This window comes from Megascapheus bottae, chromosome 33 (genome assembly GCF_031878675.1).
Source record: "Megascapheus bottae isolate mThoBot1 chromosome 33, mThoBot2.hap1, whole genome shotgun sequence".
Lineage (NCBI taxonomy): Eukaryota > Metazoa > Chordata > Mammalia > Rodentia > Geomyidae > Megascapheus > Megascapheus bottae.
The window spans coordinates 8,208,973-8,227,220 of NC_143541.1; the positions used below are offsets into that span (position 1 = coordinate 8,208,973).

The 18,248-nt window shown below is 62.7% G+C and overlaps 2 protein-coding genes across 2 annotated transcripts in view; both read right to left on the minus strand.

The window, feature by feature from the left end:
* Positions 1–597: 597 nt before the first annotated feature.
* Positions 598–18,248, minus strand: part of Fbln2 (fibulin 2) — a 38,162-nt gene continuing 20,511 nt past the window's right edge. The window contains exons 3-18 of the mRNA XM_090323779.1: positions 15,956–16,067; positions 15,167–15,296; positions 13,918–14,098; positions 11,738–11,947; positions 11,225–11,338; positions 11,043–11,144; positions 9,288–9,428; positions 6,667–6,801; positions 5,820–5,957; positions 4,695–4,838; positions 4,483–4,611; positions 3,960–4,085; positions 2,559–2,675; positions 2,084–2,212; positions 1,838–1,961; positions 598–1,029 (exon numbers count right to left, since the gene is read on the minus strand). Coding sequence (XP_090179905.1) covers positions 672–1,029; positions 1,838–1,961; positions 2,084–2,212; positions 2,559–2,675; positions 3,960–4,085; positions 4,483–4,611; positions 4,695–4,838; positions 5,820–5,957; positions 6,667–6,801; positions 9,288–9,428; positions 11,043–11,144; positions 11,225–11,338; positions 11,738–11,947; positions 13,918–14,098; positions 15,167–15,296; positions 15,956–16,067 — 2,390 coding nt within the window. The 3' untranslated portion in view covers positions 598–671. The remainder of the gene's footprint in view (positions 1,030–1,837; positions 1,962–2,083; positions 2,213–2,558; positions 2,676–3,959; positions 4,086–4,482; positions 4,612–4,694; positions 4,839–5,819; positions 5,958–6,666; positions 6,802–9,287; positions 9,429–11,042; positions 11,145–11,224; positions 11,339–11,737; positions 11,948–13,917; positions 14,099–15,166; positions 15,297–15,955; positions 16,068–18,248) is intronic.
* On the minus strand, positions 12,424–13,226 carry LOC150042917 (uncharacterized; the record flags this gene model as incomplete). Its single annotated transcript, XM_090323778.1, has 2 exons — positions 12,424–12,698; positions 12,812–13,226. Coding segments are annotated over 2 exons (690 nt in total), but the record flags the coding sequence as incomplete, so codon positions are not given.

An 18,248-nucleotide genomic window follows, 5' to 3' on the forward strand; every position in this document is an offset into this window, starting at 1 on the left:
AAGTCCGCATCTGACCCACTATCTTTGGGCCTTGGAACCACAGGGACCAGGTCTGGAGTTTTGGATGGCATCCAGGTGACAGGCCAGCAAGCTGAGCCCCCTCTCTGGGGAAGGAGGCAGAAGGAGAGGACAGGAGGTGGAGGAGGTGCAGGAAGTAGGCAAGGAGAAGAGAGGAGCCCAGCCCGGGCATGGCTTGAGGGCTAGGTACTCGAGTGAGACTTCAGGGGAGGACAGCGCAACAACCTGACACATCCCGGGACTGCGACACTCAGATTTGCTGTCGAACTCCAACACCCATGCTTCACAAGAGAAAGACACACGGTTTACTTAAAAAGCAAACACACAACGAATGTGTACTATCCTTATCATGAAACAGAAACCTTGACATGATTGAAGGGAAGACCTAATCCCGGCGGGACAGAACGGACTGTCAGCTGCAGGGACGGGTCACCAGTTTTGTCCTGAGTCCTGATGCGGTAGCCGTGTCCAGTCCACAGAGCCTCATCCAGCCTCCGGCCGCTCACCTCCAGAGCTCGTGTTGACCTTGACCTTGACCTCCCCTCCCCAGGCCCCACAGCCATCATGTCAGCGAAATTAAGTTACCAAGTTGGCCAGAAGCCCCCATGGGGACCGGGCGCCCCAGGTGTGTGTGGGGGGGGGGGCTCGGCTCCTCAGGGGACCAGGGTGGTGAAGAAAATGTGCATCTTGGCCAGGAAGGTGGTGACGGAGCCCTGCCGCCACAGCCTCATCTCCACGTCCAGGGCGAAGTCCCGGGGCTCCAACACGGGCCGCTGCAGGGAGACGACGCCCGTGTAGGCGTTGAGGCGGCGCGTGCTGAAGTAGCCGCCCTCGTTGCCCCTGGTGATGGTCAGGGAGACGGTGTCCCCCGCGAAGGCGGGCGCCGGCCCGATGCGGAAGATGTGTGCGGGCACCAGCAGGCCGGTCTGGAGGTTCAGCTGGTAGTAGGTGATGCGGGCCGGGGAGTCCTGGCACTCGGCCAGGTCCTGGCACGCCGTGCGCTCGCATTTCCTGCGGGGACGGAGCGGGGGACAGAGGAGGGGGACGGTGTGGCGTACCCCAGCTTCCTCGGGTCGCAGCAGACCCCGGCCGGCCTCAGGATGTCGCAGAGGGAAGCTTCCACACAGCCAGCCTCCTTGTTCCCTCCCTCCCTCCTTCCCTTCATCTGTTCTTGCTCCCCTCCCTGTCCCCTTCCACTTGCTGGTGGCCATGCTCCACGGGTCCCTCCCGGCCCCTCGGGTAGCATGGCTGAGGGCTGTGGCAGCGGTGGTGTTCAGTCACCCAGGTGTACTTAGCACACTTGGTATTAGCACTCTCCCTTTGACTGGCCTCGGGCTGGGACCCCACACAGCCCCCGGCAAAAGCCAGGGGCTGAAGAGCTGAGAGCCGTGTGTGAGGGTTTGGGGACCCCTGTGCTCACTGAGATGGCCAGGTGGTGGGGTCAACTTGGCCGTGGCCCCGGGGGATCCTGAGCCGAGCCAGGCACCGAAGCTGCTCCTGGGTGGTGGCCCTCAGAAGCGGTGACGGAGTTGGTGGTGTGGGGTGGAGGAGTCTATGACCAGCACACGCCGTGCTGTCTGTGGTGCGTGGGACCGAGGCGGAGAGAGGCTCTGAGCCTTCTCTTCCTTCTCTGGACCGTCCAAGAGGGGCGTCTATTGGCTTCTGGCAACACTAGGCCTTGAACTCAGGGCCCTGGGCGTGGTAGGCAGAGGCCTTGACCCCTGCCCTGGCCTTCTGTCTGTTTTGGGGAGTGAGGCCACATTGCCATGCGGCCTGAGCAGGGCCATGCCTTTGGTGCCAGGGGCTGGGGTTCACTCACGTCTCAGATACTCGGGCGTAGTTTGGGGGGCACTCAAAGCGCAGGCAGCGGAAGCTGCCCTGGATATTGTGGCAGGTCTGGTCTGCAGAGCAGTTGTGCGTGCCCAGTGCACACTCATCCAGGTCTGGGGGAAGGAAGGAAAGGGGAGAGAGGCTGGGCGCGGTCCCGCCACGCAGAAAGCCTGGAGCCAGCGCCCCGTGTGCTGAGGGCGTTAGCCATTCCGCCACGTGCGGGCCTGCCACTCACCCCTGCAGGACCGGCCGTTGGCCAGCATGGCATAGCCCTGCTCCGGGCACGCGCATTGGTAGCTCCCGGGCACGTTGACGCAGCGGAAGGTGCACAGGATGCCAGCGCCCTGCACACACTCGTCGATGTCTGTGGAACAGAGTGGCAGGGCCTGAGCCTCGCCCAGCCCGCACGCCCCGTCCTCGCCAGAGCCAGGCAGCCAGCTGACAGAGGCCAGGAGGCTCCGGACGCAGAGGCCAGGACCTCACAGCAAGCCAGGTGTGTGCGTGTGCTAGGTCCACCGCGGCGAGGGACTCACGGCCACCATTCCCTGTGGGGGCTGCCCAGGCTCTGGCCACAGGCCTGTGCCCACACCCTGCCCACGTCGTCTGACCTGACAGAGGTCAGGCCAGGCCTGAGGCCGAGCAGGGGCGCTCTGGAGCCTGACCGGGGGAGGGGGGCCTCTAGACGGGGCCTGGGCCGGGGCAGCTCTCACCTGTGCAGGAGTGCCCGTCCTCTGCCAGCTGGTAGCCCTGGCGGCAGTAGCACTGGTAGGAGCCGTAAACGTTGGCGCACTCCTGGCTGCAGCGCCTGCTCTCGCATTCGTTCACATCTGCGGGGACAGCGCTGGGGTCAGGGCGGATCCGCCCAGCACACGAGAGCACAGGGCTCTGGCTCACCCACAGCTTGTCACGAGGAACCAGTGGTGCCAGGCAGCTGTGGCAGTCCATGGTGGAGCAGGGTGAAGAGAAGGACAGGGGCTGGCCAGGAGAAAGTGGAGGATGTGTGGAGACTTTGGGCCCTGCCCCAGAGGAGCCTGGGCACAGGCTTGAGCCTGTTACCTAGAGGGCAGGGTCACATCTGCTCCCCTAGAGGACAGGCTCAAACCTGCTACCTAGAGGACAGGCTCAAATCTGCTCCCCTAGAGGGCAGGCTCAAATCTGCTACCTAGAGGACAGGCTCACATCTGCTCCCCTAGAGGACAGGCTCACATCTGCTCCCCTAGAGGGCAGGCTCAAATCTGCTACCTAGAGGGCAGGGTCACATCTGCTCCCTAGTGGACAGGCTCAAATCTGCTACCTAGAGGACAGGCTCAAATCTGCTACCTAGAGGACAGGCTCAAACCTGCCACCCTAGAGGACAGGCTCAAATCTGCTACCTAGTGGACAGGCTCAAATCTGCTACCTAGAGGACAGGCTCAAATCTGCTACCTAGAGGACAGGCTCACATCTGCTACCTAGTGGACAGGCTCAAATCTGCTACCTAGAGGACAGGCTCAAATCTGCTACCTAGAGGACAGGCTCACATCTGCTACCTAGTGGACAGGCTCAAATCTGCTACCTAGAGGACAGGCTCACATCTGCTACCTAGTGGACAGGCTCAAATCTGCTACCTAGAGGACAGGCTCAAATCTGCCACCCTAGAGGACAGGCTCAAATCTGCTCCCCTAGAGGACAGGGTCAAATCTGCTACCTAGAGGACAGGCTCAAATCTGCCACCCTAGAGGACAGGCTCAAATCTGCCACCCTAGAGGACAGGCTCAAATCTGCTACCTAGAGGACAGGCTCAAATCTGCTACCTAGAGGACAGGCTCACATCTGCTCCCCTAGAGGACAGGCTCAAATCTGCTCCCCTAGAGGACAGGCTCAAATCTGCTACCTAGAGGACAGGCTCAAATCTGCTACCTAGAGGACAGGCTCAAATCTGCTACCTAGAGGACAGGCTCAAATCTGCTCCCCTAGAGGACAGGCTCAAATCTGCTACCTAGAGGACAGGCTCAGAGCCCTCAGCACAAGTTGAGTGCCGCCTGTGTGCCCTTGTCTTCAGGGGCAGCCAGGTCTGCCACACCTGTCCAAGGAGAGCCAGGCACATGGGGCGAGAGACCGGGGCCCAGTACCTTCGCAGTGCTTGCCGTCAGCAGCCAGCAGGAAGCCAGCAGCGCAGGAGCAGCGGTAGGAGCCCGGAGTGTTCTCACACGTGTGCTGGCACAGACGCCCCGGCGAAGCCCAGCACTCATTCACATCTGGAGGGGAGGGGACGAGAGCCCAGGGTGGACAGCCTGCCAGAAGGCGGCCCCAAAGCTGGCTGGCTCAGGCCCCAGGTGGGGGAAGGCCTGGGCGGGAGGGACCAGGAAGGGAAGGGAGAGGTGGAGAGACGGGGTGTCGGCAGGCGTGAGAGCATGGGGTAACGGAGGGCAACAGGTGCAGCAGAGGCAAAGGCCAAGGGTGGCAGGGGCAGAGCAGGAGCCGAGCAGTCGGTGAGAGAGACAGCAAGGAGGCCTGAGTGTGGGGTCAATGTGGCAAAGAGTCCCAGGGGGCCTCTGGGAGGGGCCTGGGCAGGGGCAGAGGGCGTGCAGGCATGGAGGGGCACTGAGGGGCATCCCGTGCTCTCAGGAGATCCTGGCCCCTGGCGCGACCTACCAATACAGGCCCGGCCAAAGGCATCACGCTGGAAGCCGGGCTTGCAGTCACAGCGGTAGGAGCCCGGGAGGTTGTGGCACAGCTGGCCCTCTCCGCAGCGGTGCAGACCCATCTCACACTCGTTCACGTCTGCGGGGCAGGTGAGCAGGGCACCCTGAGACCCAGGCACTCCCTCTGCCTGGCCTCCCGGGCAGGGAGTCAGGTGGCCTTACCCACACACTCGGAGCCGTCCTCACTGGCATGGTAGCCCCGCCGGCAGGCCAGCGGGTTCCTCTGGCACGTGTAGGAGCCCACGGTGTTGATGCAGCTGAAGCCAGGGCGGCACGGCTCGGAGAGCGACGTGCACTCATTGATGTCTGAGGAGTGAAGAGGGGAGTCTGGCCTCACCCGCCCAGGCCTCAGCCCCCAGGCTCAGCGCCACGCTGGGAATCTGGATCTTGTGGAGCTCCAGGCCAGCTCCAGATTTGAGTCCAGTGTTAGAGTGCTCCATCCTGACCAGGGGTCCTCCCCAGAACCCCGACACCCATGGAGGGGGGGGGTCCCACCTCGTGCTCACACTGCCCTGAGGAAGCAGCTGGAGACAGAGGGGACACTGAGGCCCAGAGCTGGAGTAACGACAGCCAGCCACACTTCCTCCCGAGGCTTCCCATCTTACAGGGCGCACAGGGGCCTGGCAGCCACCACGCCCCACGCCCCCGCTCTCCTGCTGCCCTCGAATCCCACACCCTGCCCTGCTCCCCCGGCGCTCTGCTACTTCCTAGTGGCTGGCTGGCTTGCTTTCTCGGGTCCTGGGCAAGGCCAGGCAGACGGCCTCTGCTCCAACCTCGAATCCCCTGCCTCTCATCATTTATCAGAGTGCTTGTGCTCAGCCAACACCGTCCACCAGCGAATCCGCAGGAAGCCCCTGCCCCACCTGGCCCTGCCCTCTGGAGTCCCTCTCACGGAGCCTTCCGTTAGAGTCCTCTACACCCCGTCTCTTCCCAGGACCCCTCCATCGCGAGGAGAGGCCCCACAGGGCTGTGGCCTCACACGCTTTGTCCTGTCTGCCCCATGCCATCTGCCCATTTCTCCCTCTGCGCTGCTCCCCAGACCAGCCTCTCGGGGGGAGCTTGGCCGGGGGGTGACAGCGTCCTGCCTGGGGGCCGGCCGCCCTGGAAACATGGGGGTGAGGAAGGGGACGCCAGTGCCATCCCTCAGTGCCCCCTGCCCCTCGGCGTCCCCCCGCCCCTCTGCACTCACTCCCCTTCGGCGTCCCCCGCCCCTGGGCGCCCCTGTCGGTGCCCCCCGCCCCTCGGCACCTCCCCATGCCTCCCCCCGCCCCTGGGCGCCCCACTCACCCACACAGTTGCCCTCGGGGTCCAGCAGGAAACCCTCCATGCAGCGCTGGCGGGCCTGGCAGTAGAAGGAGCCCTTGGTGTTCTGGCACTGGAAGCCGGCCTGGCAGTTGTGCGTGCCCGTGGCACACTCATCCACATCTGCCACACACAGGCTGGTGTCAGCGGCGGGTGGTCATTCAGCCATCCGGCCCACATTCTCTACCCAGTGCCCACGTGGCCCCAGTGTCCCCGATGTGACCAGAGGTACCAAGCCTGCCACAGGCTCTCCGGGTGCTCAGGAAGGGTGGGCTGTGATGCCACGCCCAGCTCTCAAATGGGGAAACAGAGGCACAGAGGCACTCCCCCCCCCCCAGCAGTGAAAGCTTGGGCTGGGACCAGGACCAGGCCGTGGAGCCCCACACCACGCCTGTCCTGCGCTGACAGGGAGCACACAGAAGTGGGGTTCTCCTGGGGAGGCGGCAGTGGGAGGCCCCAGCTTCTGCTGTCTCACCCAGGCCGCAATCCCAGCCCCCACCCCACCCCACGGGCTCCACACAGCCTTCTCCTCGCTTCTCCTCAGACAGCCGCAAGACAGCGTGGCCTCCCACTGCCGCCTCTTGGCTGTGCAGGCCCCTGCGTGGGTCAGAGACGGAGCCTGTCCTGAGCCCTGGCACACAGCAGCCTGGCCCACCCCACTCTTGCCCCCAACTCCCCTGCTCCTACCCCAAGCCCACCACCCCAGGGGCAGGAGGCCACGGTCCAGCTCCTCCAGGGAGAGGAGTCCAATGTGGGCCAAAGGCCAGGCCACGACTTCAGCGTGGGGAAAGGGGTGGGTGGGGCGGGCTGGGGCGTGGCCGGCGGCCCCCACCTTCGCACTCCCCTTCTCTGAGCTCGTAGCCCGGCTCGCAGGGGAGGGCCGAGTAGCAGCGGAACGACCCCACGGTGTTGAGGCAGTGCTGGCCCCGGCTGCAGGTGTGCAGGTCCGTCACGCACTCGTTGATGTCTGCGAGGAGGGTGAGGCGGCTGTCAGAGCCGGGATCCCGGGGAGCTGGGGCCCTGCTCCCCCGGGCCGTGCGCGCCCACCGTGCGGGGAGGGGCGTCGAGCCACCACCCCTCGCTCGGCAGAGCCGCTGGGCCTTGCGATAGGCCACGCGCCATGCCTGGCCGGAGGAATGGAGCCTGGACCACAGGCTCTTGGGCGGAGGCAGCCACTGCCGAGGAGGAGGGGGGCTGAGGAGGCAGCTGGGGATGAGGAGCCGGGGAACGTGGGCTAGGCAGGTCTCCATAGGAGGCCCTCAGAGGGAGAATCTGAAGGGCTGACACAGCCCTGGTGGAGGACGGCTGGGGAGAGCCACCAGGGAGGGAGCCACCAGGGACGGGAGAGGACGAATGTGAGCGAGGTTGGGTCCAGATGGAGGATGCCTGGCCGAGGAAGGCGGGCTAGAGACTAGACCTGGGTAATGACGACAACCAGGCGGGAGATGGCGGTGCCAGAGAGACCAGCAGTGAGACTGCAGGGATACTGGGAGCCAGAACCAAGACCCACTGACAGAGGGGGAGAAGGCCCGCGGGAGAGAGCGAGATCCCCGAGAGGCCGGCACACGGGCAGGTGAGGAGCCCTGTGGAGTGGTGTGAGGGTCAGAGGCCAGCAGGGAGCCTCCTGAGCTCCCTGAAGGGTCCCAGGTAGAGACGCTAACTTGGGCTGAGGTCAGTGGGGGGGCGGTGCATGGAAGCAAAGCCAAGAACCGTCCCACTGACAAGAAGCTGAGGGGGACGAGGCCCGCTGAGAAGAGAGATGTGTCGGTGAAGAAAGGTCAGCAACCAGGCAGCGCTGGACCCCCGCAGCCCATGCAGGAGTCCGGGTGCTGGGGGCTGCTAAGCCCTGGTCTGGCCAGCAGAGGGCGCCGCACGCCTGCCCGTGGGCAGAATGGGAGCCGCCTGGCAGGACCCTGTCCGGGGACCCCGAAAGGGCAGCAGGCGCCTCGGCGGAGCCCCTCGGGGGGTCTGGCAGCCCCAATGCAGAGATGGAAACAGGTCTCTCAGTTAGGGGGTCCCTGGACTCAAGTCCAGAAGCAGCCAGGAAGACAGGGTGCAGATGCCGACACAGCCGCCCTCGCCTGCCGCTGACTGCCCACTGCAGGGACCCCCAGGCTGGAGAGGCTCCCCTCCACTCCCCCCCGCTGCCCAGCCCACCTGGAACTCTCCCTGAGGGGCCCTGTGGCCCTGAAAGCGCCCGGCCTACGAGCCAGCCGGGAGGGCCTGGGGCAGAACCTCCACAGACGGCCAGCATCTCAGCCGGCATCGAAACCCTGACGGGCGGACCCACCCCGTCCCCTGAGCACCAGGGCGCGGGGGCAGAGAGCAGCCGAGCCCAGAGCGGCCCTCCGCGCCCACGTTGCAGCGTACACATGTGGGGAACACACGGGTCCACCATGGAGGCCACCAGCACCTGGCACCCCAAGGGAGTCTGCACCCTAGGGGAGGTGCTCACGGGCCCAGCAGGCTCGGCCTTCCCTTCCCGACAGACACACAAGCCCAGCCCGCCCAGGACGAGCTGCCCCAGCCACAAGCACAGAAGGAAGCCATGTTGTACCCATGGCTGAGGCCTGGGCAAACATGTCTGCAGGGCCGCTTGGCCCAGCCCGGCAGCCCAGTGGCCCAGCCGTGGGGGAGGCAGGGGAATGTCCAGGCTGGACATGTCCCCAAGCACAGAGAAGACACGTGGAGCTCTGGTCACATGCCCTGAGCCTACCTCCCGGCTCAGCCCTCCTCCAGGGAGGACAACAGGGACAAGCACGACTCCCACCGTCGCCGCGTGCCTGGCAGGCAGGACTTCTCCCTCTACTATCTGCTGCTTGTCCCTGGGGGCCTGGCCTGTCACCCTCGGTGGCTTAGGTGGCCCCGGTGAGTCCACCACGAATCCTCGACACAAATGCCCACAGAGCACCCAGGAGCCCTGCTTGGGCCTGGAGAGAAGACACAGGAGGGGCAGCAGCTTCCCAGGCCTGGCATGGGGCCTGCGCTCTCACCCAGTCCTTGCACCCCATAGAGGCTCGGAGAGGAGTGTTCCCCTCCTGAGAGCCAGTACAGAGCCAGAACCGCTGCGCCAGCGCCTGCCGGGACCACCGAGCCCCCCGCACAATGCTCCTGTCTACAGCCGGCAGGCCTCCAACAGCCCAAGGAACCGTGACGGGGACGAGACATTTGTCCACGGCCCATGCTGGGCACAGGCCCCTGCCTCCAAACCCTTCACGCCGCCCTGCTGACCTCGTCACTGACCAGGCAGTCCTGAGTCCCAGGCGCATCCTGGGGAAAGCAGCTCCCCAAAACAAGCGGGCAGAACAAGACATCCAGACAAGGGGGTGGCACGGGACACGGACTGCTGGGCGGGCTGGCGTGCACGGGACAGGCCCTTCAGCTGGTGGCAGTGTGGCGGGCTTGGCGTGGAGCAGAGAGCAGACGGTGGGGTGCAGCGGGCCTCTCGCTTACCCACGCACTTCCTGTGCGCATTGAGGATAAAGCCCTCGGCACACAGCACTGTGTGGTTGACACAGTAGAAGGATCCCAGGGTGTTCACACAGAACTGCCGCCGGCTACAATCATGAGCGCCCATCAGACACTCGTCTTGGTCTAGTGGCGGCCGACCGGGGGGGAAAAACAGAAGGGCCATTAGAGAGGCGTGGCCTGCCAGGGGCTTCAGGTGGGGTGGGGGACGCAGAGGGGACCCGGCTGCAGAGGACTTTCCAGCACCCCTGTGGGACAGCGAGGCCCTTGAACCAAGTCTGTCCACCGAGATCAGCGCCAGGGCCTCTCCCCCAGGAAGGAGGGAGGGCAGGCTGTCCGCCTCCATCACACAGCAGGCAGGACCAAACACGGCCTCCTCCCCTCATCTGCAGCGGCCCAGGGAACCCCACAGCAGAAGGAGTTGTGACCTCAAGCAGTGAAGTGGGACAGGCTGACCACACAAACAGAAGGGCCACCAGAGAGACTCCAGCGGCGCGGCAGGGTTCGTGCCCGGCTCAGAGCGGGCCAGGGGGTGGGCACATGTCAGGCAGCTTCGAGAGAAACCCAAAATCTGGAACGCGTTTGGAAGTTCTTGAGCCTTTCCTGGTTGACAGCGGGCAGATGCGTCTGCCTGAGTGCTCAACTGAGGCTCGCAGCCTCTGGCCTCACCCACAGCGCTTACTACAGGGCCTCCTGAGGGGGGTGGGTGGCCTGGCAGAGGGTGGACGCTGGCTTCGTGGTCAGCAGAGCCAGAGGGCACAGCGTCACCTGGACCTGACCCGTCCATCAGGGAGAGGAGCCTGGCAGGCCCGCCACGCTGTGCGCCTTGCCCGGGGCTGCTGCCTCCTCTTCCGAGGGGCCTTGTCCATGTCAGATCCCAGCCCTGGCAGAGGGCTGGACGTGGATTTGACGTCTGGGAGGGAGGTGACCATCTGGGCGGACCTGACGGCCGCCCCAGACACGCCGGAGGGAGGAGGCCGCTGTGGTCAGCTGTCACATGAGCCACCAGGGCCCCCCTCTGCCCTTCCTCCACCCAGGGCCAGACCAGCGCTGTGACCCTGCCCCGAACAGCCCGGCCGTGCGTGCGGGCAGCGACGGCCTCGTTCAAGTGTGCCCAAGAGAGCCGCGGGGTGCTGCTTAGGAGCTCGGGGGGCCTCACATCCGCAACCCTGGATGCTCAGGAGGCGGAGATCTGAGTCAGGAGAGCCTGGGAAAACTTATCAAAGTGGGGCTGTGGCTCAAGGGCTAGAATGCCAGCCTTGAGCTAAAAAGCTAAGGGACAGCGCCCAGGTCATGGGTTCAAGCCCTAGTACTGGCAAAAAAAAAAAAAAGGAAGAAAGAGAGGGAGGAAAGGGGAGGAAAGAAGGAAAGAAGGGAGGGACGGAGGGAGAGAGGGAGGAAAGGAGGGAGGGAGGGAAGAAAGGAAGGGAAATTAGTTTCCAGGCCCACCTGGGCCACCTGGTCAGGCGTTTGTGTGGCCAGATCGCCAGGAGACCTGAAAGCCCACTCAGGACACAGTTGAACAATCCCACGGAGAAGCCTGGGCCCCTGGACCTCAGTGGCAGTGTGCTGGACCCAGCCAAGGCCCCCACACACTGCTCGTGACACCCGAGGGGAACCCGTGGGCTGTTCACAGACGCGGTGAGCCTGAGTGCCTGACGGCCCCGACTTCCCAGCTGGAGCCTCCCGGGCTGCCAGGCTGCAGGGTGGAAGGGTAAGAGGGTGGCCCCGGGTCCTCACCTTCACAAGACACGCCGTCTGCCATGATGGCGTAGCCCGGGAAGCAGGAACACATGGCCAAATCCCCGATGATGCTGCACACCTGCCTGCAGGGCCCGTTGTCTGGAGGAGACCAAGGGGTGAGAAGGCGCCACGGTGGCCTTGGTCACCCAGCTCGCCCCGCCCCCGCCTGCCCCACTCACCTTTGCAGGTGTTGGGCTGTGGCACCGGCATCGGGATGGTGTTCGGGGCCGCGGGGGCGGAGGCTGGCCTCGGCGCGGGCTCCCGCCTGGCTCCCGGCTGCAGGGCATCTCCATCTGGCATGGGAAGTCAGCAAGGGAAGGCGCCCACCCTCACCAGGCCCTCCCCGCCTGGCTTCCACACTGGGAAGATGGCCTCACTGCCCCCGCCCCGTCTCACAAGAGAAACGGAGGCGTCTCAGGCAAGCATCATCTGACAGCTCGGTGGGACAGAGAGGGGCAGAGGGAAGGAAGAAGAGTGGAGGGGGGCAATGTCTACACCCAAAATGGCGCCATGCTGTACAGCTGGCATGGAGAAAGCCCATCTGTACCAGCCCAGCTGGGGAGCTCCAGGACAGAAGCTGCTAGAATTCCCGGGTCCCTGCGGCTCAACACACCACGCGGCAGGAAGGAGAGCAGAACACGCACCCCGCCCGGCGAGAGCCGCCCAGCTCGGCCCCTCAGTCTGCGGCTCACCTGGGCGGCAGGTGCGGCCGTCGGCCTGCAGGGAGAAGCCCGGGAAGCAGGCACAGCGGTAGGAGCCCACCGTGTTGATGCACAGGTGCTGGCACAGCTCCCCGGGGAACAGAAGGCACTCGTCCTGGTCATCGCCTGGCAGGCTGTTGGGTAGCTCTGCCTCTGTGCCCAGTGACAGGGCCTCACGGCTCGCCGTCTCTGCCTCTGAAACTGAAGCAGGGGTCAGCGTTCAGATGGGGTCGGGTTGGCCAAAACAGGTGGTAGAGCACACGAGCCCCCCCAAAACCCAGCGCAGGTCTGGCAGTCAGCGAGGTTGGATGGAAGGATGGATCAATAAGGGTAGAGGAGTGGGTGAATGGGTGGGTGGATGGATGGCTGTGTGGATGCATGAGGAATACATGGGGGGATGGCAGATGGATGGGTGGGTGAATGGGTGAATGGATGATTGGTGATAGCTGGAAAGTGGAGGGTATGACTGGTGGGGGATGGATGGATGGATGGATGGATGGATGGATAGATGATGGATAGATAAAGGATGGGTGAGTGGATGGATAAGTGGATGGGTAAATGGATTGGGTGGATGGATAAAGGGATAAATGAAGGGGTGGATGGGTTGATGGATAAATGGAAAGATGAAGATGGGTGGATGGATGGATGGATAGGTGGATGGATGGATAGGTGGATGGATGGATAGGTGGATGCATGGATAGGTGGATGCATGGATAGGTGGATGGATGGATAGGTGGATGCATGGATAGGTGGATGGATAGATGGATGGATAGATGGGTAGATGGGTGGGTGGGTAGGTGGGTAGGTGTATGGATGATGGATGGATGGGTGTGTGGGTAGATGTGTGGATGGATGGATGGATGGATAGGTGGATGGATAGGTGGATGCATGGATAGGTGGATGGATAGATGGATGGATAGATGGGTAGATGGGTAGATGGGTGGGTGGGTAGGTGGGTAGGTGTATGGATGATGGATGGATGGGTGTGTGTGGGTGGATGTGTGGATGGATGGATGGATGGATAGTTGGATGGATAGGTGGATGCATGGATAGGTGGATGGATAGATGGATGGATAGATGGGTAGATGGGTGGGTGGTAGGTGGGTAGGTGTATGGATGATGGATGGATGGGTGTGTGTGGGTGGATGTGTGGATGGATGGATGGATGGATAGTTGGATGGATAGGTGGATGCATGGATAGGTGGATGGATAGATGGATGGATAGATGGGTAGATGGGTAGATGGGTGGGTGGGTAGGTGGGTAGGTGTATGGATGATGGATGGATGGGTGTGTGTGGGTGGATGTGTGGATGGATGGATGGATGGATAGTTGGATGGATAGGTGGATGCATGGATAGGTGGATGGATAGATGGGTAGATGGGTGGGTGGGTGGGTAGGTGGGTAGGTGTATGGATGATGGATGGATGGGTGTGTGTGGGTGGATATGTGGATGGATGGATGGATGGATGGATAGTTGGATGGATAGGTGGATGCATGGATAGGTGGATGGATAGATGGGTAGATGGGTGGGTGGGTGGGTAGGTGGGTAGGTGTATGGATGATGGATGGACGGGTGTGTGTGGGTGGATATGTGGATGGATGGATGGATGGATGGATAGTTGGATGGATAGGTGGATGCATGGATAGGTGGATGGATAGATGGATGGATAGATGGGTAGATGGGTGGGTGGGTGGGTAGGTGGGTAGGTGTATGGATGATGGATGGATGGGTGTGTGTGGGTGGATGTGTGGATGGATGGATGGATGGATAGTTGGATGGATAGGTGGATGCATGGATAGATGGATGGATAGATGGGTAGATGGGTAGATGGGTAGATGGGTGGGTGGGTAGGTGGGTAGGTGTATGGATGATGGATGGATGGGTGTGTGTGGGTGGATGTGTGGATGGATGGATGGATGGTCTGGGAGGGGGTAAGGAAATGCAAAGGTAATGTGCGGTGGCTGGGTTAGTGGTGTAGTAGGTGGTGAGATGCCCGTCTCAGAAGTAACAAGGTGAAATCAGTGGCTCAGCACTCAGTGGAGAGAAGAGCCTGTTCCACAAACCACTGGTGAGAGGGAGCCAGAGTCCCCACAGGGCCTGCCTGGCCTTGGCGCAGCCCCAGCCATCCTCCCAGATGCCCCAGATGCCCCCGGGCAGGGCCACGCTCACCTCGATGTGGGGCGGCCACGGGCTCTGGAGGCCGGCGCACCTCAGGCACGATGAGGGGGTCCTCGCCCTCGCAGCAGGAGAGCATGACGTGGTTGCAGGGGTAGCCCAGGTTGGGGTTGGACTCACAGGACTGGCCCTCGGCCCGCACCCGGAGTCCCAGGCCACAGCAGTCACAGCATTGCTGCAGGGACGGGGACGGGAAGTGAAAAACGGCTTGGGGTTTCATTTTATTTACTTTTTATTTATTCCGTGATACCGAGGTTTGAACTCGGAGCCTTGTGCTTTCTACGCAAATACTATGGCACTTAAGCCGCCAGCTCTCTTTTCTTTTGGTTATTTTTCAGGTAGCTTCTTGTCCTGTATCTGCTTCTTACATGGCTGGCCGACGCGCCTGCACTGCCAGTGTGGGTGGAGTTGGGGTTTGATGGGGTTTGTTTGTCTTTTGACTGAACTAGCCTTGAACCACGACCCTCCCAATCTTTGCCTACGAAGTAGCGGGGATTATAAGCCTGTTCCGGGAGGCCTGGCGGGGGGAGTGTTTGGATGGGGTCCCATCTCCTCTGCCCACCTGCGTGCTCTGTCTCGGGGCAGGTCTACCTCCATGTCCACGGTCTACTAGTGAGGAGGGTTAAACTCCTCCTCTTAAATAAACCCACGGCCTTTTGAAGAAAGGGCTGTAGATGGGCCCACAGAGGCCCCTTCCCAGTGGACCTCCGTCCTGGTCAGGCCAGCTGACAGCTAGCACTTCCCAGGCTCCCCTGTAGTTAGGGTCACTGGATAGAGTTCAGGCAGAGTGTCTCGTGATGGGGCCGACTCCGTGATGAAGTCGTCCTCTCTGCTCTTCATAGTCTCCCTTCATGGAGCACATTTGGGTGGCTGGAGCTTTCGCAGCCACACTGGGTCACGAAATGAGCTAGAAACTGCAAGCTGAGGACAGTTAAGCAGAAAGCTGGATCCAGGAGATGCCGTGCAGCCTTACCCCATCTTAAACTGGCTTTTAATACTATGTGAAGACAACAGCCCCGGTTGTTGACTCTTCCTTGTGTCCATAGCCTGGACATCTGGGGCCACGAAGCAGCGGGAAGGCGGTGCAGGGGACGGCAGCCTGCGTCCCCGCCCCCAGTGACGGGCTGCACCTGCGCTCCTCCGGCCCAGGCCGGCCTATGTCTGGCCTCCAGCGAATGAGAAAAGCCCCGCGGGGCTCCCCAGGTGCGCTGCTCCTGGCTGAGTGGGGACAGGCTGGACTTACCTTGTAAAGGGAGACGCCACAGCTGTCTTCCTCCTCAGCCCCACAGGTGTCGCCCTCCTTGGCCCCCAGGATGCCAGCCATGCAGCTCTTTTCCTTCAGGTAGGAGATGCAGCAGTGCTTCTGGGCCGTCCTGTAACACAGACTGCTCAGCGCCCACTCCCCCGGCCTCCACAGAGTCCCTGCCTGTCCCTCTCTGCAGGGTGGCCCTGAGCCAGGACACTCAGGCAAAGTGTCAGGGTTGGGCGCCTCCTGGGTTGGCTGCACACATCACAAGGGTGAGCAAGTGCACGCAGAGTTCCCAGCTCTGCACGGGGCGAGCTCTTACTCCTTAGCAGCCCAGACTGGCAGGGCGGCAGGGAGCGGGGGCAGAGGCACTGTGGGAAAACAAGCAGTGCATGGTGGCACCAGGAAAGGGGGCGTGGCTAAGGAGCTGGGCCGGGAAGGGAACCGTGCTCGCCCTGAACGGTGCCTGGCTTGTCTGGTCAGCATCTTCCTCAGCCTGGCAGAGCAGCCATGCCATAAAGACTGGAGAGCCGGAAGAAATGGTGGGCCCAGGCAGTGGGGAAAGGGGTGAGTACCTGGCCTTGGGGGACCCAGGGTAGCTGAATAGGAAGGAAAGCAAGCTGCGGGGATGGGGGTCGCAGCTGTCCAGGGCAGCAAACCCCGAATGGTGTTCCAGTGCCTATGCCCACTATGGCACTGGGCTAGAGACAGATCCGTGTTGTCAGTCTGTCCTAGGGGTCACATGGGATGGGCCTGGCCCCAGGGCACGCCCTGGGCACCGCTCACCTGCAGACGTCGCCCTCCACTCCGCCCTCGGGAATCTCCAGGCACTCGTCCTTGTCGATGGCCCACTGCTGGCCAGCTGCACAGCATGTCTCGATCAGGTCCTTGGTGGAGCCTGCAGGGACAGCACGGCCATCAGGTACCGAGCAAGCATCGGGCTGGCAAGGGCCCCACCCCACTGCTAACTGCTCAGCCTGCTTTGGGGGACTCACCCAGGGTCCCCTCTTCCCATGGGGGCTGGAGGAGCCCCTATAGCCTATGACCGACTCCAAGGGCTCAGCTGGGGCCACCCACACCCAGGGCCTCAGGCCCCGTGGGCCTGCCGCTGTCAGCTATGACAGACTGCCGATAAAAACCAAAAAACACACCAAAACCGAAAAGACCACCCTGCTTGAAGAAAGGACGGAAGTCGTGGGACTGGATGCCATGTGCTGGCACAGCCTGAAGTTCAGCCGCTTGTACCAGCCAGGGAAGTCCTCCGTCCCGTAACAGCCAGCACAGGCAGGGCCCGTGCAGGGGCTGGGCGGGCTGGGCGGGCTGGGCAGCCCGGCCTCCACCACAGGGGTGTGGGGAAAGGGAGTTGGGAATGCCCTGCACGGAGGACTCTGCAAGCTGTCAGAAAGTAGATGCACACACAGCACTGTGGACACACGGTGGAGCTGGGCACACAGACAGGAGGCCACCAAAGACAGCACCCGGGGAGGGTATGGGAGCCACCTGAGGACCTGACACAGATTAGAGCCACCGTGCCAGGCCCGAGGTGGCCACCAACTCGAGGGCCCGCAGGTGAGGGGCAGCGTTTCAGTCTGGAGTGGGAAGAGTCCTGGCCGAGGATGGCGATGGTCAAAGGGACACTGCAAGAACTGGATATCGAACTGGTCTCAGCTGGGACGTGTGAGCGTCACAGCAGGTAACTGAGGCACACACGAAAGGTGGCCCTAACTCTTTCTTTCTCAATGACCTACAGCCGCCAAGCGAAGGCTGCGGCATTCGTGACAGCCAAGGGCCAGGAAGAAACCTGTCTGCGCCCATGCAGTCTCCAATGCCCACTCACCGCGCTCTGTAGGGCCAGCCTCGGGGTTCTGGCTGGGAGGGGCCCGTGGCAGGGGTGTGGGCCTGTCTCTGAGGGCTCCTTCTGGATTTTTCTGGATTTGCCTTTTACAGCAGGCAGGTATGGCCATGCAGGAAAACTCGGCTATAAACGACACTCAGGATGGCCCTTGCCTCCTTTGATTACAGGACAATGGGTAACCGGAACAATCCAATCCAGAGGTTGTCACCTCCCCGCCACACACACCCCAGGCCGCCCCCCTCTCCCGGATGTGAAAGGCCTGAGTCCAGCTCTGGAAGGCTGCAGAGGCATTTGTTCACCAAGCAGGAGAGGACTGATAGGGTCCCACCAGCCCCCCTGTTTGATCAGGATGTTTGCAGAGCCTCAGCAAACAGCCCAGAGACTGCTGGGGCCTGGGGTCCCCACCCCTGCCGGAGAGCTCTCCAGGGGACAGGGGCCAGGCAGGCCTTCCTCGGCCACCCAGGGGGCTGTGTCTTTTGGTGAGGTCTGAGAAGTAACCAAGTGGGCACAAATCCTGGGCATGGCTCTGTCTTCTGCCCTGGGATCACTGAGCCGGGCAGGTAACGGGAGGCTGGGATGGTAATGGGCAGAACGGCTCCAGCTGAGCCCCCAACAGGTTGTGGCCACGCGATACTCCAAAAGGCCCCGTAGCCACTGCTGTCCTGCCTGGGACCCTGCTGAGATGCCATGGGGATAAGTCAGAGCTGGCCCTGAGGAGCCCAAGGCCATGAGAGGCAGCCATCTGCCCCAGCCCAGCCCCCAGCTAGCCAGGCCCATGTGAGCAGGGCAAGGCCTCGGCAGCACACGAACATGGCGCTGGGAAGTGGGGGTGGTGGCACGCCCGCTGAGGGCTGGGGGTCCCTCCCGCAGCAGCGCCAGCGATGGGTCCACCCACAATCACCCCGAGAGCAGAAAGACAACGAGCCAGCGCAGAAACCCATCGGTACCTGAGAAACCTGCCCGTTCCAGAAACCGGGCTGGGTTACCGACACCACTCACAGCTGGTGAATGGTGGCTTTCACAGGGACAGAGGAGGGACGGACCTAGGACCACAGGAAGCATGTGCCTGGTCCACTGGGTGGCAGGCCCTCTGCGTGTGTAAACACAACTCACTCTGCAGACCCCAAGCAGTAAGGAGCATGTCAGGGATGTGTGCGTGCGTGCAGACGCGTGTCTGGGGAAGCGTGCGTGCATGTGTGCAGTCGTGTGTCTGGGGACCTGTGC